Source organism: Prinia subflava, chromosome 20, assembly GCF_021018805.1.
Source record: "Prinia subflava isolate CZ2003 ecotype Zambia chromosome 20, Cam_Psub_1.2, whole genome shotgun sequence".
Lineage (NCBI taxonomy): Eukaryota > Metazoa > Chordata > Aves > Passeriformes > Cisticolidae > Prinia > Prinia subflava.
In genome coordinates this window covers 5,581,800-5,602,786 of record NC_086266.1, presented here as the reverse complement: position 1 = coordinate 5,602,786, position 20,987 = coordinate 5,581,800, and the positions used below count along the sequence as shown (strand labels likewise).

Sequence of the window (20,987 nt, the reverse complement as noted above, 5' to 3'; positions counted from 1 at the left end):
CTGCCGAATGCTGCATCCAAAGAGTCTCGCTGATCACCCAGATGCTCCTGAGCACTGTGGAGGGATGGGCACCATCTCCCCTGCCCCAGAGCCCTCCCTGAGGCCAGGGTCCAGCAGCTTTTGCTGCCACCTGAAAGCCCCTGCTCCACCACAGGGTAGAACAAGGAGATGAGGGCAGTGGGGATGATGTCTGTGGGCATGGAAGGGAGTGTCTGTTGATGGGTACAGAGTGGTCAGTGCATGGGGCAGGTCTGGGTGAGGTGCAGGGAAACCAGAGGATTCAAGGAGAGACGGGTTTGGTCATGGGAAGCAGCGACACATTAGGGTGCCTTCAAAACCTGACGAAATCAGTGAGGATATTCCTCCACTCCCAGCTTCTAAGAACTATGGATCAGCCCTGGGAGAAAACTGCTCCCTTGAACCACTAGATAATTGTCCCTGGTCTCCCTTCCCCCTGAGAGCACAGGCATGAGCCTGTTTCAGTCCTACAGAGAGAGACACCTTGACAAGCAGCTGTCCTGCTGTGGCCTGAGCATCCCCAACCCCACACATCTCCTCATGAGGAGGAAATGGCTTCACCCAGAAAAGACTTCAAACAGCCAAGCTTGGCAGGCTGAGCTCAGAAGTCATCAAATCCCTCTCCCTGTGCTTTTCCAGTGCCTGCTCCTCTCCAAGAACTGGACCTCATCTAGACCTGGGAACACGACAGCGCCCAGAGATTTTCCACATTTCATCTCCACCAGGCCCTTGTGATTCTCCTGGTTGCTCACAGGACCCAAGGGAGGAATTGAAGACCCTTGCACCTCCTGCTGAATGGCAGCCAGGCCACCAGCTCCCCAGGGAATATTTTATGCCTCACTGTTGCAGAGGGAGCAGCTTTGCAGGCCAACCAACAGCCCCACCAGCAATCACCTCGACCCTCTGCAGGGAAAAGAGCCAAAATATCTGGCACTGGGAGCAGAAATGGAGGAGGGATGACTTGTTGTCTGTGATGGAGGAAAGCTTGGAGCAGAGGAAAAGCTGAGTGTCTCTGTTGTGGCAAAACATCCCCAGAAACATCACACCATGGACAACACAGCTGTCTCAGAGACCGCTGATGGTGGAAAGAGAGGAGAAGGAAAAGCAAGACGGGTGAAAGAAACGTGAGGGAGGAGGCCATGAGGACGTGAGGGTTGGAGATGCCTGAGGGGAGCATTCCCTGCAGCCTGTGTGTGCTGAGTGGCCGAGGGGCGGCACAGACACGGAGCAGGCTCTGCCTGCCGGCCGTCCCCACCTCACCAACCATCCCCACCTCACTGGCTGTCCCAACCCCACTGGCTGTCCCTGCTTCACTGGCTCTCCCTGTCCCCCTGGCCATCCCTGCCCTGCTGGCTGTCCCTGTCCCCCTGCCCGTCCCTGCCCCGCTCCCCACAGCCGGCCCCTCACTGTACCTCCAAAGTCAGGCCTGAGGCGGACGTCATAGCCCTTCAGCAGTTTGTCCACAATCTCTTTCACCACAGAAATATTTCCAGTGGAGGGGCTGAAAGACAAAAAGAAGAGAGAGCTCGTCATCCTGTGTGGCACCGGAGGTCCTGGACAGGTACCTCAGCACCCTTCACACCCCAGGGCACCAGAACACCTCAGCCATGGGCAGAGCCTCTCTGTTTTCTCTCTCACTCGTGTTTTCTGTCCTTGGCACAGCTCTCAGCCCCCCACATGCCCACAAGCCCCACAGGGCCCCACAGCCATCCTGGGAGGTGCTCAGAAGTCTCAGCAGTGTTTTGGCTCCTCTTCTGTGGCTCTCACTGAGTCCAGGGCACCCCAAGCTCTGTCCCTTGGTGCCCCTCTGGTGTAAACACCCCACGTCCTGCTGTGCCCCGCTCAGTGAGCACTTGGCCACTGACCCACACACACGGGGGGCTGCCCTGTGTCCTGCCCATAGAGGGGACACCAACAGAAATTGTCCTTTCTGTCCCCTGGGCTGTGCGTGGTCTCTCTCTTGCAGGTCTCACTCCCTTCCTCAGCCGAGCTGGGCTCTTGCTCCAGCTCTTACATCAGCCAGCACAGCCTTGGCATGTCCCAAGGTCCCCACTACACAAGTGGCCCCCAGCAGGCACCCTGCAGTGTCACACACCTGGTGTAACCTCTGCTTCTCACTGCTCCCAGGGCTTCCTTTAGGTTATTGAAGCACACGAGAAAACAATGCTCCCTTTTTTCCTGTGGCCTCAATGTATGGCTGATCTTTGCCATGTAAAAATTCAGTTTCTGCCACTCAGCATCACTGTGACTTCTTAGCAACGCAGATCAAGAGGCAGAGACAGGGAAGGAGAGTCCATCTTCCCCTCTGTGTGTCAGAGCAGCAATCCTTTCCCTCCCAGCCCTTTAACCTGCACACAGAGGGGGCAGCTGTCCTCCCTAACACCAATCCAGCCCTTACAGCAAGAAGGGAGTTCCTTCTAAAATCAGCCCAAGGGCCAAACCACAGCTGAAGGTGGGAAACCAGAAAGCAAAGGATGCTAAAAATACTGGACCTGTTCCGTTCTGCGGGGTATATCAGGTTTTGTGCCTGAATACCCAGCCTCTGTGCCACCCTCGTCCCCTGCTTTGCATGAGAATAGAGACCCTGCCGGTGACAACTGCTGCTCTTTGCAGTCACCCACCACAACAGCATGTCTCCCTGTCAACACCGCCTCCCACATCCATCCCAGTCAACCTGGAAAGCTGCACCACGGCACTGCCTCTGCCTGCCAGCCCTGCGCCTGGCTGGACCCCGGGGTGCCCCTGGCATGTCCGTGTGTCTGCACACACACAGAGACAGACAGACAGACAGACAGGCGTGCTCTCCTGGTGGCACGGAGCGTGTAGGGACTCCCTGCCTGTGCACACAGACACAGGAGAGCACTGAGTGCAGCTCTCAAACATGCACAGACGTGTGTGCATGTGTGTGACCACATCCCAGCAGGTGACTGCAGGTGACTGCAGGTGACTGGGGGTGACAGTGGGTGCAGACCTCGCTCTGCTGGGGTGTGATGAGGCGCTGGGCTGCGGACACAGTTCATGAGAACATCGCAGCAGGCATTTGTGGGTTCCTGAGGCTGGGTTCCCTGGTGCCCAGGCTCTCCCTAGGGGTGTGGGTGGAAGCACACAGGAGCACTTGGGAGCCTGGGCAGCTCTCAGGGCTCTGGATGTGCAGGTTCTGTAGGTGCAGGAATTCCTCAGCAGGACAGGGATGTGCAGATGTGAGCCAGCACCCAGCTCTGGTGCGTGGACAACCAACGAGCCCTTGTGCTGGCAGGGGAAGGGGTCTGCGCTCCACTCCTGAGTGTGCTCCTGAGAGTGGTGCAGCTCTCCTGTGCACAGCTTCAATCACTGAGAAAAGGCCACAGAGGTGTGCCCAGGTGGGCACTTTCACAACACCGTGTCCAGGCTCACGAGGCCTGTTTGCAGCTGTGGATTTCTCTGCAGGTGTGTGAGGTTTTGCAGCATGCAAAACACAGTCCTGTCACTGAGGACTGAGAGTGTACCAGCATTTGTTCATCTCTAGACAGCCATTCCTAGGTGCACAGATTTCCATATTCATAATATGGACACAGTGCATTTCTCAAGGGATTTAGGCTCCTCTGTTTGGCTTCCTACAGTGCATAAACTCAGGAATCAGTGTTTACCTCATTAATATAAGCAGGGAAATTGAGACAGAGACAGTAAACAAGGTGTCAGGGCTCTGCAGAAAGGGGCAGAGTGGGAAAAGGGCCGTGGGGACTCTTTTCTCCTCACGAGCTACAAGTTGGCCTAGTGAGGGAATAAACCATCATGATTAAGGACAAGGTCTTTTGCCTCCCAGTGCTCCCTCTGATCCAAAAAGCCACATCCCTCCCACTGAGGAGGCAAGTCGTGCTTGTGCCCAGCTGTGGGCGAGCAGCTGCATGCCAGTGCTATTCCTGGCAAATGTGGGTCTGCATCCGCTCGGGGAGCACACAGAGCCAGCCTGTGATCTGAATTCCAGAGCGCCGTGCCCCTGATTCTGTGTCAGCAGGCATGTGCTGTGCATCTCCACGTACACTTGCAGCCAAACATCTCCATACCAGCACCCCGTGCTGCTGGCTGGGGCGTGTAGGAGTAGCTGCAGGCTTGTGCACATGGAGAGTGTTTTGTCTCCGAGCTGTGCACGGGTACACACGCAGACTCTGGTGGAAGTCAGTGCTGGACATACAAACACACATGCAAGGACACACGTCTGAGCAAAGGGGGTGGCTGTGGGCTTTAAATGTCCCACGTTTGCTTGGACAGTGCGTCCCGAGCTGCCTCTGTGTGTGTGTGTGTCCCCACACAGCGGGACCACGCATGAATGGTGCGGGCAAGGTGGGTGTGTGCCTGCGCGTGTGCATGTTTATAACTGTGGGAACACAAACCTGGGAACCACAGCCCTGCAAGGACCTGTGTGTGTGTGTTTATAACTATGGGAACACAAATGTGGGCATCCACAGCCCTGCAAGGACCTGTGTGCATGTTTATAACTACGGGAGCCCTGCAAGGACCTCTGTGTGTGTGTGTTTATAACGATGGGAACACAAACCTGGGCATCACAGCCCTGCAAGGACCTGTGTGCGTGTTTATAACTGTGGGAACACAAACCTGGGAACCACAGCCCTGCAAGGACCTGTGTGTGTGTTTATAACTATGGAAGCCCTGCAAGGACCTCTGTGTGTGTGTGTTTATAACTATGGGAACACAAACCTGGGCATCCACAGCCCTGCAAGGACCTGTGTGCATGTTTATAACTATGGGAGCCCTGCAAGGACCTGCGTGTGTGCATGTTTATAACTATGGGAACAAAACCTGGGCACCACAGCCCTGCAAGGACCTGTGTGCATGTTTATAACTACAGGAGCCCTGCAAGGACCTCTGTATGTGCATGTTTATAACGATGGGAACACAAATGTGGGCATCCATAGCCCTGCAAGGACCTGTGTGCGTGTTTATAACTATGGGAGCCCTGCAAGGACCTGCGTGTGTGCATGTTTATAACTATGGGAGCCCTGCAAGGACCTGCGTGTGTGCATGTTTATAACTATGGGAACAAAACCTGGGCACCCACAGCCCTGCAAGGACCTCTCTGTGTGCATGTTTATAACTGTGGGAACACAAACCTGGGCACCCACAGCCCTGCAAGGACCTGTGTGTCTGCGTGTTTATAACTATGGAAACCCATCAAAAACCTGCGCGTGTGCGAGTCTATAACTATGGGAACGCAAACGTGGGTACCCACAGCCCTGCAAGGACCTGCGTGCATGTTTATAACTATGGGAACGCAAAGGTGGGCACCCACAGCCCTGCAAGGACCTGCGTGCATGTTTATAACTATGGGAACGCAAAGGTGGGCACCCACAGCCCTGCAAGGACCTGTGTGTGCGTCGGGAGCGCGCCGCTGCCCGCGCACGGCTGAGCGGGGAGATGCCAGCGCTGCCCCCGCCCGCGCAGGGACAGACGCACCTGGCCGCAGGTGTGCGCAGGGAGGGAGGGAGGGAGGGGAGCAGGAGCGCTGCTCCCGCCTGTGAAGGCAGCGAGGAGCGAACAGGTGTGTGCTCCGCACACCTTGGCCAGCCCGCAGGGGCGCCCGCACCTGCGGAGCGCTCCGGGCAGAGCCCGGGCACGGCTGCAGCCCGAGCACGCAGGGGATGCTCGGCGCTGCCACGCAGGGCAGGTGAAGCGGTGACACACGGGCGGGCACGGATGGCTGCGCACACGCAGGGACGGATCCGGATGGATGGCACCCACGGAGGAGGGGGCTGCATGCCATAAATCTGCGCGGAGGCACGGCCGTGGGCATCGCCCCCGGAGCTCCGCAGAGCCGGGGCTGTGGCACAGCGCAGCTCGCTCGGAGGCGAGCGTGGCTGCGTGTGCGGGCTCGGGCATGGCCAAGGCAGCCTGTGCCGGGTGCGTAGCGCAGCTCCGGGGCTCCGGCGGCTCCTGCGGGCACCATGTTCCCCAGCAAAGCCCTGCGTCTGGCCATGTTCCCCCGCTTGGGCAGGGGGACACGCACACACGCTCTGCGAGGTGGGCTCCGGCCGCAGAGTCTGCTCCACATCTCATGTATGAGCATCCCTCCTCCCCCTAGAACGGGCTGAGAATAACAATAGCAGGCGGCAGGGGAAGCGATTTGGGGAAAGAACCCCCTCCCCTTTCCCACATGCAGCTCGATGGAGAAAACCCCGACCAAGACAAACAAGCCCGGTGCCAGCCCCCCTGTCCCTGCAGCCTGGGATCGCAATCCTTACCTTTGCGCACAGCAGGCGAGACAAAGAGCTGCTAAAGCAGAGACAATTCCACTCAATCTGTCTGCCTGAAATGTCCACATTTCCACAAAGACGAAGGATGAAAAAAAAATCTTTGGAGGGGAGGGGAAAGAAAGATGGATCTTCTGAAATCCCCCTCCAAAAAAAGGGGGGGAGGGAAAAAAGAAAACAACCCTCCCCCCAGTTAATGATTTCCTAGAGAAAAAGAATAATGAAGAAAAATTTAAAAATGAGGGGGAAAAATACCCCCCCCACTCCTTCAGTGCCAGTCAAAGAATTCGTTTCTTCTTCCTTTCAGCATCCTCTCAACAAGAGACATCCTCTGGCAATGGAGAAAATCCCAAGAGAAAGAAAAATAAAATGCCCCAAAATGGGCTCAGCAAAATGTGAAATCGAATCTCACAGGTACGCGGCAGAAGAAGAAGAAGGGAAAAAATCACCAGAAAAAAAAAAAAAAAAAAAAAAAAAAAAAAAAAAAAAAAAAAAAAAAAAAGGAAAAAGAAAAAAAACCCAACTCAGTGTCCCCTGAGCACTCCACTTGGATTATTTTTCCTCCTGCTCTTTTGCCATCCGGTTCTGCAGATGTTGCATGGCTCCTGCTACCCACCTTCAGAGAGGAGGAGGAGGAGAAAGAGCGTGTTGTGTGTGTGTGTGTGTGAGAGAGAGAGAGAGGGAGGGAGGGAGGGAGGATGTGTGAGTTTTCGAGCAATATGATTTTATTCTGGATTTTACCTATTTGCTCCCCCTTTCCTCTTTATTTTCCCATAGGGGAAGGGGAAGCCAGCCAGCCCCACTGTGCAGTTATTTTATTTTAGGGAAATCTCGGGCTCGTCACTCGGGAGGTTTGGGGCTTTTGTGAAAAGGCTAAAAAGAAAAAATAAAAATAAAAAAGGAAAAGCAAATGCAGCCTGGTAAATATAAAAAAAAAAAATACATCTATGCATGTGTAGAAAAGCAATAAATCCCTGTCTGCGGAAAGCGCTGCTCTCGCAGGGAGGGCTGGATGTCTCCCTAGCGCTGTTGCCGCAGCTCCTGTGGAGTTTTGCTGCTCATTGCAAAGTCACAAGAGGAGGGGAGGAGAGAGGGAGTTTGTGGTTGGGGAGGGGGACTCTCCGGACAAATTGGGATCCTGACGTCATGGCTGACAACATTAACCCCTGCTGGCTTGCAGAGGGGATGGATGAGCGTTTTTGCTGAGGTGGATTTTTGGGGTTTTTTTCCGCAGGGAGGTGGGCGCAGGGAAGATGATGGGAAGGGTGATGGCATTTTGGCAAGAGGGGGGCTGTGCCAGGGCAAGAGTGGCTCAGCTGCCAGCGCCGATGGGTGCTGTGCTTGCCTGAAACGTTGTCATCAGCACAGGCTGAGCTTCCTCCTGCAGCCACAGAGATAAAAAATAAGGTGATTTGCTCAGAATGTCTCCATGCCACAGAGTCCAGTGCCCTGCTGGCCTCCTCCTGGGACACTGGGGGAGATTTGGAGGCTCTGGAGGGGCTGGAGACTCCCCCAGGCTGGGGAAGCCCAGCTCAGGAGGGATGCTCAGCTCTCCCTGAGGATGCTGTTATGCATACAATGGAGTTTGTGGGAAAAGGGAGCTGGAAGTTCCAGAAATGCTGTTGAGGATCAGCTCCTGGTGCTGGGGCTTTGCCTGCTGGAATGGTAACAGCCACTGAAATCATCATGGTCTCCTGTGCAACAGCCTCTGATCCTTGTCTTTAAAAAGTAATATAATTAAGGAACTCTACAGCAGGCATGCAGTAATGTACTACTAGGAAGAATTTTTTTTTTTCCTAGGAAAAAGAAGAGATCCAGCAGCACTTTGAATGCAGCGTAGAAACCATGGCTCAAGGAGGAAACATCTGAGCTCTCACCACCCTGGGTGGGATCTCCTCTGCACCTGCCTGGCAGCTTAGAGCAGCCCCTCTGAGCAGGTAAGTCCTGGTTTACACCTGTGTGTAGATGGTTTCCCTCTGGGACAAGGGGCAGAGCTGATGTGTCACTGCAGCTGGGCAGGACTGGGCCCAAAATGCCTCTGAAGGGACACAGGGCAATGTCCAGTGGCCATGGGCACTCTCCCTTCCCTGCAGGGAGGTCTGCCCAGCCCAGGCTGGGAGGATCCTTGTCTCTGGGGTTCCTAATGCTCCTTTCCTCATGCTTGGCTTGGTTCTACACGCTTTCCTCATCAGAGGCATGCCACAGATCCTGTGTTCCCAATCTCCTCCCAAAAAGCGTGGTGGGCAGCGACCTTTCTGAAGAGCTTCCCCCTGGCAGGCCAGACTGGGCTGTGGCAATGCAGACATCAGACCAAGGAAAAGCTGGGTGGTGTGCTGTGCTGGCCTGGGCTCACTCAGGGAGGTCCTGGGGGCAGTGAACATGTGGGGATTGTGGGGAAAGGGAAGGCTTGGGTAAGGTTTAACATCAACAGCGAGGCTGTGCTAGAATGGGAGGGGAAAAGATCTTCTCACTTATTGGTGGACAAGGTTCTCTGCTTGGTTTAGTGCCCAGACCGTACCTGCTTGTCCAGACTAAAGCAAATTAAGCTCAGAGCAGTGATCTCCACTGCCTTCCCAAAGACCAAAGCAGGTAAGCGGCACTTGTCACATGCCAGTGAAAGTGCCTGCCCCTGTGGAGTCAGGGCTGTGCTGCCAGTGGGCTCTCACTGCAGGCCCCTCAGTGCCCACAGGGAGTCCAGGGTGCAGGGACCTCACCAGGACTCCTGGCTGGTGATTTTTCACTGCTCTGCAGCCCACAGCAAGCCTGTCTGGGCTCCCAGTGCTGGCCAAGCACCCTGGATGCTCCTGGGCTTCCACGCGCCCCAGGTCACAAGCAATTCACGCTTTGTCAATGCCCCCAGGAGCTTGTGGCTCCCTGATTCCTGTGGCTGAGGGGTCCATGGGAGATGGGCCAAAGCTACAGGATCTCTCCACAATTCTGTTGAAGAAGAGGAAGCAGCCCAGCAGATCTGGTCCTGCAGGATGTCCCCACCAGCCCAGGATGAGCTGCCTGGGGCCATCAGGTGCTGGCTGCTGTACAGGTACAGCATTTACCTCCTCTGCTGCTGCCAGCACACAGAGCTGCTGACAGCAATGACTTCCCGAAGCATTTATTCTGATTTAAGCTGCTGGGCACCAGGGAGGAGCTCTTGAGGAGATGAGAAGCATTTGCCTCCGGGCACCAGAGGCCCCATTAAGCCCTGCCTGGTCCCGTCCCACTCTGGCCCCTTTGCTCTGGTCCCTCCCACCAGCTATGATTGCAAGTTACTGGCAGGAAAGGTAAGTGAAAAGCAAATGTCAGAGGCATACATGAAGAGGAAAAATTATGCTCACAAATGGTGACATTTGTGCTTGCAAGTTCACCCAGTTGGGAGCAGAAACCGTGTCACATGAATTATCTGACCACTCAGCCACGACGGGAAACTTTGGGAAGCCGACTGCTGGGCAGGGAGTGCATCCAGAGGAGCTGCTGTGTGCTCCTGGATAACCTGCCTGGAGCCACGTTCTGGAGTAAAGGACTGCTCTGGAGCTGGTCACCCATCTCTGCTGGGTCTCGTGAAGGCTGGTGCAGGGTAAAAGGTGGCCAAGCTCCCTGAGGGGTTTGTTCCTTGCCCTCCAGAAGATGGGCGGCCTCGAGCCCCTCCCAGAGCCCCAAACGCTGCGTGTCCCTCCCTGCTGGGGGCTGTCTGCTCTCCAGGGAGGGCCCAGTGATGGGTTTTTCTGAAGTTCACATGCTGATCCTGCAAGTGTCTGTGAGAGGCTCCTGGAGATGCCCTGCTGTGGCTGTAATCACCCTGCAGAGGCCACGGAGCATTGTGTTTGTGGCCATTTGCTGCCCTCCACTATTAAATCACTCATTTTCACTCTTTTACTTGCTGCTCTGCTGAAAGCTCCGCACCCTGGCCTCCCTTCTTCTCCTGACTCCAAGCCCCAAGAGCTGCTTTTCCCAGGGGCTTGCCATCAAGGTGAAAAATCTCCCTCATCCCCTCTCCCAGCTGGAGAGCTGGCTCTTCTGTCCTGCCAACAATTCCCAAAAGAGAATGGTTGTTCTTCTAAAGCAGAAAAGGACAAGAGCTGAGAAAGCAAGAGAAATTTTATAAAACCAGAAATTTAATGGAGGTCCTTTAGAAAAGGGTAAAATACAGACTTACAGCTGGCATTTCTGTGCAGAAGGTAGAAAACAACCTGAAAATAAACAAAGTGCACCTCATGAGGTGGGAATAGAGACAAGCAGAGGCAAAGGGGAGTTTTCCCACCTGGTCTAGAACACAGCCTCTGTCTCCTGCTGCAGCTGCATCCAGGACTGAGCTCACCAAGCCAAAGAGCCTTTGCAATTCCAGAGCCAAGTTCCTGCAGGAAAGATTTCCCTCAAGCTGTCCTACAGGACAAAGGCTCCATCATCCCCCACAGTGCCATCTGAACACCCTCAGGTGCTGGCAAAGAATGACCACAAGTCACAGCCTCCCTGGACTGGTGGGGCTGGCAGCTACCAGCAACTGCTGGGGCAGCTGTGACTCCTGTTTTGGTGACTCTGCATCCTCTGATTCCCAAATGCTTCTCATGTGTTAGCCCAGGAGCCTCTCTGCTTGGACACACCATGTGCTAGATGTTACAAATCCCTGAGGAAATGCCTCAGAGTGCATTCACAGGGTTCCCTCTCTTTGTTGAGATAAAGATCCTTCAGCACTTTGCAAGGTGCTGAGACTGGTCCAGAGTGAGTGGAAATGTTGAGCATTCTTAGGAAGTGTGAATGGAGGAATCGATGAGCAGAATTTGCCTGCAGTCCTGTGTGTCCTCTGTGCTCAAATCTCTTTAGGTAGAGCATGGAAAGTGTGGTGGGAAGGGAGAAAGGATTGTCCATGGGTTCATACACCACCTCCCATTCCAGCCTGTCTTTAAGCTCAGGAGTCTGCAGACAATGTTTAGTTTGGGCTTTCCTTCACCTGAGAAATGGTCCAGCTGAGCTGAGGTCCTGTGGCTGTGAGAGTGCAGAAGTGTTGTGCTGGCTGAGGTTGTTGATAGCTGTGGTTGTTGAGGTTTAGCTCTCGTATCCACAATGAAAGAACATCAGTCCCAACGCCACAGGCTCCTGCTGCCGTGCACAGACAGCCTGCAGGGTGACAGTGACACTGTCCTGGGCCTGTGGCACAAGGACAGCCTGCTCCAGACCAGGTGGGTGACGGGGAAGGCAGGTGAGTCAGGTCTGCGGGCAGCCTCAGGGCTGACACACACCCCCAGCAGAGCTGTGGTGCCAGGGGAGGTGTGAATCCACCCCTGCACGGGTGTTGAGGGATGCAGAGCCCCAGTGCTGGGAATCTGTCTGTCTGTAGGTCCCCTGGTTGATTTTCTCTTTGCATTTCCATGATGGTGCTCAGGAGGAGCAGTGATGCCCCTTGGGCCTGGCACTCCTGATCATGTTGTGATTGGCAGTGTGAAGGGCACAAGGCAAGGAAAAGGCCCTTCAGCCCCTGCAGACAGTTAAGAAGTGCCAAAAATGCCTCCCTGCTCATTTTTGTTAGTGATGGAATCTGTTCTGACACTGAGGGCTCGGCCCATGTCCCCCATCAGGCGTTCCCATTTCAGAGGGTGGAGCACTTCTCACTGCCAGGGATGCTCCTTCCCACCCATGGCAGCAGGGGGGTCCCCTCCTGAGTCAAAGCTCCTTCTCTCAGTCATGGAGCTACAACAAAAACATCTGGAAGCAGCTGTGGAATGAATGACAAGGATCTAGGTGAAAAGTTCCACTCCTGAGCACCACATGGAGGTGGGGATGGGTTTATCTCCTTTTTCTTCCTCTGGCCCTGCAGCTCTCCTGTTCCAGGGCTCAGCCCCAGCACCCAGGAGGAGGGAGGAGCTGAGCACCCCAGCTGCTGGTCCCTGCTGGCTGCAGGGACAGTGTGTTCCCAGAGCAGGTGCCACCTGCCTCTGCCAAAAACCCTGCAGCATCCACCACCTGCACCAAGAGGACACAGCAAAGGTGACAAGAGGGTCCCTGGGGACACCTGCACTCCACTCAGCCTCAGGGGGTCAAGCTCAGATCTCCTACAGTCCTCCTCTGTGTTTATCCCGTGACAAAGCTCGTGGTGTGTCCTCCACAGGCAATGCTCCTTCCTCCAGGTCATGTTGAATTCAGTTGAGCAGGACTGGGGCCAGCAGTGGCCCCTGGGGAGCAGCACCAGTTACAGGCCTCCAGCTGGAGTCTGTGCCACCCTCAGAACCCTCTGAGCTCTGCCACTCAGCCAGTTCTCAACCCACTGCCCACTCTCAACTCTTCAGCCTTCCCTCCCTCTCTAAGAGGATGTTCTGGGAGAGTCTCAAGAGCTCTGCTGAAGTCAGGGCAGGCAGGACCCTCTGCTCTCCCCTCATCTACCCAGGCAGTCATCCCATCCCCCAAGCCCATCAGATTGGACGAGCATGATTTCCCCTTGCTGAACCCATGTTGACTACTCCTGGTGACCTTCTTCTCCTCCACATGCATGGAGATGACATTCAGGATGAGCTGTTCCATAACCTTTCCAGGGATGGAGCTGAGGCTGACTGGCCTGTAGCTCCCTGGGCCCTCCTTCATGCCCTTTTGGAGCTCTGGAGTGTCTTGGCTTTTCTCCAGGCCTCCAGTGCCTCTCCTGTTCCCCATGACCTGGAACTGTGATGAGATTATGGCTCTGTGACCACACAGAGATCTCTAAATCTTCTTGTTTATACCCCGTGCTGTGTGCATTGGTGCACAGGCATTTCAGGGAGCTAGTGGAGCCTGAAAGTTCCCAGCAAAGGGTGCAAGAGGATCCCCATAGCTGTCGGTCTACACCTTCCCAGTGTCACACTGTGCTAGGGAGCTGCTCTGCCCAGTTGCTTCCCTGGAGCAGATCAGCACTCCCTGAACCACGGGGGTCTCTCCTGGTGCCCCATTCCCAGCTGGGAAGTTTGTGACTTCTCAAATTTGGTTTCTCTCAATTCTGACCAGACACCTAAGGAAACTACCAGGCTTCTTTCTGTAAGGGGGACACTCCTGAGTCCAGTTTTAGTGTGGAAATGCAGGGGGACAGACGCAAAATGGGCTTTGGGGGAGGTGTGCTTCCTTCCTCTAGCACTCCTCCTGCCTGGGACAGGGCATTTGCAACCCATTCCCACTGGGAACGTGATGTGTGCTGCTCCTTGGCTCAGCATTTCATGTGGGAGAACTCATGTGTGCTTTTCCATGGTGCTTAACCACTGCAGTGGTTGCAGGAGGCTTTGGCTGACAGCTCTAAACAGGTGGCTGAGCGCTGAGTGACTTTTATGACCTGAAAAGGGTGATAATTGTGCCAAAATTAGCTCTCAGGAGTGTTATATGGCTGTCAGGAAACACGATTTGTACATTATGGGTTGGGAGACAGTGAGACGCGTGTCTTGCTCCTGAGATGGATCTGACAGTCCATCAGCTCACTGACAACAAGCAATCTCGGGTCCTGCCTCAACTTCTGGAGCCATTTCAGCATTTGGAGTTGTGAAAACAAAACTCCTGTGCAATCCCACAGCCCTGTGCAGTCCGAGGGTGGGACGGCTGTTAAACAATTCCCTGTGGGAGACAAGGATCGTACCAGGGTTTCCCACCACCCCAAGTGGGGCTGTGCCCAGAGGGAGCTGCTGCCTTCCAGCAAAACTCAGGGTGACTTCCCAGGTGCCAAGCAAAGCGAGGAGCTGCATCCAAGCCAGCAGCCAGCACTGACCGCTGGAGACCCCTCAGACCTGCCAGTGAGGCAGGTGAGGTCCCTCTCTGGAAGAGCAGGAGAAAAATCCCCTGCATCTGCAGTTTGTTTGGGAGCTTGGGAGTGAAATCCATGTGATGCTCCTGTTGCCTGGCAACAGGCCGAGAGGGATGGAGCACAGGGCAGGTCCTCTCCAGGCTGGGGAGCAGCAGCTCCAGCCACGGTGGCTGCCTGGGCATGTGCAGGGAGCAGAGGGAAGGGGGAGAGGCTCTTGGGGTGAGGACACGGTCACAAAAACGTGAGAGGAACCAGGAGGGAGCTAAAAGTCTAACTGAGGGTTGGGAGAAAGAGAGAAGTCATGGAAAGGGAAAGGAGAGCCCAGAGAAGGCATCTGGCCACTCAAGGAGCTGCAAAGGCTCCTGGCTGTCACCTCCCAGGGACAGCGTCTGTCCCTGCTCAGGTGCGTCCCAGCTTTGACAAAAGAACTGCAGGAAAATGCACTTTTCCCTTGAGCACCTGTAGGGATTCTTCACCTCTGAGGGATACCCAGAGCCCTGCTGCCCTCAGCACCTCGGGCAAGTTTTGATTGCACTGACTGGGGCTGAGGGAAATGTTCTGAGCAGTGATCACCCACACAGGGCCACACTGGGAACGGCACCAGCTCTGAGAGACACCCCTGGGAGGGCTCCACTCCCAGTTAAACCATTTGGAGGGGACACTGGAGCTAAGGGGTCAGGCATGGTCAGCACAGAGCTGTGTGTGATCCTAATTTCCTCCACCTTTAGCTGTTTGGGGAGAAAGAGAGGGAAAGAGAGAAAGAGGAAGAGAGGAAGGAAAGGAAGGAAAGGAAGGAAAGGAAGGAAAGGAAGGAAAGGAAGGAAGGAAAGGAAGGAAAGGAAGGAAAGGAAGGAAAGGAAGGAAAGGAAGGAAAGGAAGGAAAGGAAGGAAAGGAAGGAAAGGAAGGAAAGGAAGGAAAGGAAGGAAAGGAAGGAAAGGAAGGAAGGAAGGAAGGAAGGAAGGAAGGAAGGAAGGAAGGAAGGAAGGAAGGAAGGAAGGAAGGAAGGAAGGAAGGAAGGAAGGAAGGAAGGAAGGAAGGAAGGAAGGAAGGAAGGACAGGACAAATGACAAGGAAGGCAAGTGGTTTCCATCCATACCAAATGCTTTTGGTATTCAAAATCCCTCTCTGAGCCACAGATCTCCCTGTGCCTCTGTCCTTGCGTTTGCATCCAGAGCAGAGGGGACCCCCTGCCAGACACTCCCAAGAAATTTATTGATGTTCTCTTTTGTCCCACATATGAGGTTCCCCAGCTCTCTCTGCTCACATTTCAGCCCATTTTCATCACTCAGTCAGGATGGAGGCTGAGCTCAGCCCTCCACACCACTCCCCTGACACCAACTCTGCCCCTGCACAGAGCACATTGCAAAAAATGACATCCCCATCCCTTCGGGCACCCCTTGGCTTCCCCTTTTGCTGTTTTAGCCCACCCACACCATCCCACAGTGTCCTCAGGAGGAGGAATTCATCCATGTTTCCTCTGGGACACATAAAACAAGGTATTCTGTTCACACTCACATGGTGAGGGAGCAGCAGGGTTGTGATGGGCTGTAATTTCCCTGCTCTCAGCTCTAGACTCTTAATAATTAAAACTTTTACCTCCGTACTTTCCATTTAGGTGGTTTTTCACCCAGTATGACCACAAGCAGTGCTGTAAAGGGACTTTGACCTGGCAGAAAATTCCAAACCCATGAGATGATTTATCCCAATTTGAAAAGACGAGCAAAAATACTTTACCTAAGTACAGCTGCTTCTGAAACGTCAGGATAAAGTTTTGTTTTTAGCTGTACCTTTCTTGTCATTTATAATAGGAGGCAATACTAAATTTACCCTGATAAGTACTGTAACACTCATCAGAACAAAGCCTATTACAATTTTCTATCATGACTATGGCGGGGAAAAAAAAATCATTCTCTCTCCGCAGAACATCTCCACTTTGTACCGTGTTTTCCGAGAAAATTAATCCTCTTGCTCTCTCTTTAAAAATTAGGGCTCAGCAAAGCACCTGAGAGCAGCAGAGGAGGTGCATTCCTGGGAGCTGGTGCTCGTGGCAGGGTGAAGCAGCTGGAGCCCAGGACGGGCTCTGCTCACACTGACTCTGCACTGCTGACCACGGCTGCCCTTGCCTCAGCTTCCCAAGGAAAAACACTTTTTAATGTTTTTTCAAGAGTAATACTCCAAAATGTGGACAGAGGAGGGTCACAGCGTGTTCCCTGTGAATCCTCTGCCAGCCATCCCCATAGCAGGCAGCTTCTCCCTCTCACTCTGCTGCCTTTTCTCAGGCAGAGAAGTCTTTTCCCAGGCAGAGCTGTCTATAATTGAAGCAATAGCTGAAACATCTGATTTTCCACCACCCAACACCTCCTGCTGCAGCTAGCACCACCCTAAAGTGAGTGCATAAAGAGACATAACACTTTAGAAACATGTTACATTTGCTTTTTGCTGGTGCCAGCTGCTGCAGAAGGTAGTAGGGAGTGAGTTGAAGCTGGAACAGGAGATTCTGGGAAGCTGTTGCCATAAATCCAGGCCATATCTAATCTTAATTTCTTTCACCTTTAGCTGTTTGGAGACAGAAAGAAAGGGAAACAAAGAGAGACAAAGAGCAAAAGAGAGAGAGAAAGAAAACAAGAAATCTCATACACAGAGTGACCCCAGGCATGGATATAGGGATGCAAGATTTCTCAGTTCATGCCCATTTCTTCCTCACCACAAGGTGCTTCTAATTATTTCCATTCAGGCTGGAAACTGATGTTTTCTGTGCTCACCAAACCCACTGAGGGGGAATGTTTCCATCTAAAGGAAGTCCGTAGGGGAAATTAACTTTTCCAAGGAAACAGCAGGGAGGCGAGAGCACAAAGCAACTGGAAGGAGAAGTGTAAAGCATCCTGCAAAGCTGCTCGGTGCAAACCTCCTCCAGGAGGGAAAGGCAGCTTCCTTCATGAGTGGAAAGCAGGAATGGGCACAGTGCTCTGCTTTCCTCAGCGATTTGCAGGTAGGAGCTGGGACCCAGCAAACCCTAAACTCCCAGCTCATGGAAACACCACTTTTTCTTTGCTTGCTTTGGTGTTTCTGGCCCTCATCTGCATCCCAAAAAGCTGTAGGAGATGAGCAGGGGCTGGGCTCAAACACAGGCACGGTGTGGCTGGCAGAACCACACCACGATCTGGGTTACACATTTGGCTGCTCATCATTTTCCACAGCTACTCAGAGTGGGCTTGCAGATATCAGTGGTGCATTTTTTGCTTGTTTCCTGAATGAAATAAAAGCAAATCCCCCTGCTGCCCTCCCCGGGGTCCCAAAGGAAGTGAACTGCCAAGCCTAAAAACCCCACAGCACAAGCTCAATTCAGGCCTTAGCATTGTCCTGGGCCCTCTTTAAGGAGCACACAGCACAGCAAACCCTCACTGAAGCCAGCTGACCTGTATTTCTGCTCTTCCCTTGCTCCAGCTTCTGTTCCCCAGGGCAGGGGAGGCTTTTCCTCCATGGCTGGAGAGGACAAAGCCCTTTGTAGACAAAACCATGAGGCAAGGCCAGGGCGAAGGCAGAGCTGGGTGTGTCCCCAGGGAACCTGCACCACCCAGCAGAAGGAAGAGCCTCTGAGCTGCTTCCCAGGCCACCATTCCAGCTCCTGGATGTGAAGTTGTTTCCCAGACCACCAACATAATTTTATCCAGCAACAGCAGCCCGGCTCTGCAGAGAAAACTGAACCAACAAATCGGTGATGCCCAGACATCAATCACAGGAACGCTGGTGGCAGGAGAGCTCTGGAGATCCAGCCCAGCCTCCCCTCACCCTGTGAGCCACGCACACAGCACAGGACAGCCCTGATCCCAGGGGATTCCTGTTTTCCCAGGCTGGGTGATGTGTTCCTGCCTTCCCCCAGCACAAACCCCGTGCAGGTCCCCACATTGTCACACTGCTGTGAGCTCAGGGCCAGGCAGCAAATCCACTGCTCCTCTGTCCTTGGAGCCAGCCAACACCCTGAGGGGGGCTGTGGTCTCCTGGTGGTGCCACTCACATTTACACCCACAGCTCTCGAGGTTTTAAGGGAACTGGAACAGCTCTTTGCTTTATTATGTCTAATTCAGAGTGCAGGGGTCAGGAGAAGGCTGCTTTTCATGCCAGGATGTCCTGATTAAGTCAAGCACTGGTGATGGCATCTTAAAAGCACCGAAGAGAGGAAAATCATCGCCCAGCACTGGAAGTTCTGGGGGGAAATTACCAAATTATGCACTTGTTAGGAGTCAGAATCGGCCAGGCACATGCCCATCCCCCTGGCAGGAGCCCGTGGCCCCCAGGACAGAGGAGTGGCCCCTCACGACACAGGGGCTGGCAGGCTCTGTTGGCATGGCAACGCGGGATGCTGGAGCTGGGCAGGAGTTCGCAGCCGGCAACACGGAGAGATGTTTGATAGATTTTAAAAATGCCAACCTCGCACACTCTCGTTCTCTCCCTCCCTCCCTCCTCCCTCACTCACTCACTCCACCTTGTGCTGCCAAGTTGAATAACGACGTTATTGTGGTGGGAGAAAAACGGCATCGTCTGTGCCCCGGCTGGCAGGGAGGGGGGCAGAGAGGCTTGAACCATTTTTTTTTTCCTGACAGTCCCCCATTTCTGCCAGTATCTCTCCGTGTGGAGGCAAAGGCAGGCGCTGGAGAGGGATCTGGGGTTCCAGCAGGAGGTTCAGATTCTGTTTGTGCTGTGATATCCCACATTTCTCATCAACATTCTGGACTTCTTTACCTTCCCCATTGCAGGATGGAGAGGGCAACTCTGACTTGCCTTTTTTATTTTTGAAATGGTTTAAGATGCAGGGCTTTTCAAGTATTAAGTAATTCTTGTTCACCATTAGAACTCACCCAGAGTATTCCCTCTAGGGAGCAAAGGGGAGTGAAGAGGCAGAGGGGTTAAAAAAAGCAGATTTTTCTGCATAGCTAAAACCTTCACTGCTTCCACAGGGGATCCCTGGGATGCTGGAGATGAGATCAGGACTCCCTGCACAAATGGCAGCTGCAGAAGTCCCAGTTCTGCTCCAGGGGTGACCTCCCAGCCCAAAGGAGTTTGTCCCCCAGAAGAGCAGGCAGGGATGTGTTGTCCTCCTGGACAGAATTTGGGACAGTGTGACAACCACACGGTGCCACACGGGTCTGGCTAATGCCAGAATAAACACCCTGCTGCTTTTTGCCTGGGTATGATGTCAAGGGGGTGTTTCAATGTGGTTCTGGCTTCTCCCTGGCCAGGGCTCCAGGCTGTGCCAGGTCTCCTGCAGGGGCTCACCGAGGCTCCCCTCCAGCAGCACCCAGCTCTGCAATGCCCCTGTGAGCCTCGTGCTTCTCACCAGGGCTTTGGGTGCTGCTCCTCCCAAACACCAGCCTGAGCGAGAGGAGATTCTGGGAAGAGTCACCTGGAAACGCTCAGCCAGCAGCACACCCACCCCCAAAGAGTTTTTCCCCAGGATGTTACAGCTGTATAAGAGCCCTGAGTGCATCACCAGGCCCCACCTGCCCCAGCCAGCCCCACCTGGGGGACGGGATGCCCACCTGGATCTTCCCCAGCACACAGGGGGTGCTTCTCTGTGCCTCCTCCTGCAGCTCATACCCAAGGAGGAAGGCAGACAGCAGAGGTGCTTCTGGAAAGCAGGTCCCAGTTGAGTCCCCTAGAGAACAACTTTTACTGTAACACCTCCCAGCTGGGCAGAGCATGAGCCAGTTCCTGCCCCTGATCCCTCCTCAAGGTCAGAGTGAGGGTGACCTTTCCCCTGGCAGGAGGGACAAGAAAAGGGCAGTGCTCTAAGGTCACCACAGAGATCTATGACAGAGCCGTGTTTTGTCACTGAAGCACACCTTGAATTCCAGAGAGGGTTTGGGCTCTAATATTTTGCACTCAGACGTGTTTGAGCATGATCTGAATAGGTGAGGAGCCACCTGTGTCCTTTTCTCGTGAGGCTGAACAGGCAGAAGGGGTTGGTCAGAACCCAGGTCCCACATCTGCCTCCCTTGCAGGAGCATGGCTGCTCTGCAGGACTGGCTGGGGTCCAGGGGTCTCCAACTGTGGGGACAGCCAGGACCCTCCTATGGCTCAGGGGGGTCTCAGGCACAGCAGTTGTTGTGTTGGCTCTCACTAGGAACTGAATTTCTGAATCCCTTCCTCAGTGCTCTGCTGGTACAGCCCCCGTCCCCCTGAACTTGCAGAGAGGCACAATCCCCTGGATTTATTTCCTTGGGGAGAGGTTTTGTGGTTTTGTGTGAGCGCTCAGCCCTGGTGCTGCTGCTGGCAGCGGGAGGAATCCCCCATCCCTGGAGGGGAGCAGAGGGGGATGGCGCTGCTGTTTTCCTGCAGCTCTGGTGGATGTGCAGGGAAGAGGAATCCGCTCCAGCAGCTCGTCACTGTGCCAGCACCAATCGCGGGCGGCACAGGGAATCCCTTTGCAGGGAGCAGCTCTGCCGAGCCCAGCCAGCTCCTGGCAGGGATCCTCCACACACACACAGCCCCCCTGAGCAGCATCCCACCTCCTCCCCCACCACAGGAATCCTCAGAGCTTCCTCTCTCCCCTGTTCTTCTGTGTCCCCCCCAGCACAGCCACCTCTCTCTCCTGAATTTGTTCTGCCTTGCTCCACACTGCTCTGCAGCTTTCTGTGCTCAAAATAATTTCTGCTGAGGGAATTCCTCTCCCTCCCTCTCCGCTCTCCTGCAGTATTTCTCTCTGGCCTTTGCCCTAAGAGATGTAGCTGAGCATTAGCCCAAGCCTCATCTCCCACTGGTGATCTGTAGCAGACTGGATGACTTTAAAGCTCTCCTGCAAAAACATCGTGTTTCAAAACCAGAGCATGAGAGAGGAGGGCTTTGCTCTCCAGGTGGGGTGTTTGCTGAGGAATTATTCTAAGCACTGAGTGTCTTGGCAAAGTGCTGTGTTCACCTAGGGCACTCCCAGCCTTAGAAGGAACAAAATCTGCGCCTGGGAGCAGCAACCCTGGCAGTGCTGCCA

General features: G+C 54.2%; 1 protein-coding gene across 2 annotated transcripts in view; it reads right to left on the bottom strand.

Annotated features, from left to right (window-relative positions):
- Positions 1–6,577, bottom strand: part of LOC134560617 (gamma-aminobutyric acid receptor subunit beta-4) — a 74,410-nt gene extending 67,833 nt beyond the window's left edge. For both annotated transcript variants that reach the window (XM_063416792.1, XM_063416793.1), the window contains exons 1-2: positions 6,255–6,577; positions 1,431–1,519 (exon numbers count right to left, since the gene is read on the bottom strand). In XM_063416792.1, coding sequence (XP_063272862.1) covers positions 1,431–1,519; positions 6,255–6,334 — 169 coding nt within the window. In that variant the 5' untranslated portion in view covers positions 6,335–6,577. The remainder of the gene's footprint in view (positions 1–1,430; positions 1,520–6,254) is intronic.
- Between the last annotated feature and the right edge of the window lie 14,410 nt (positions 6,578–20,987).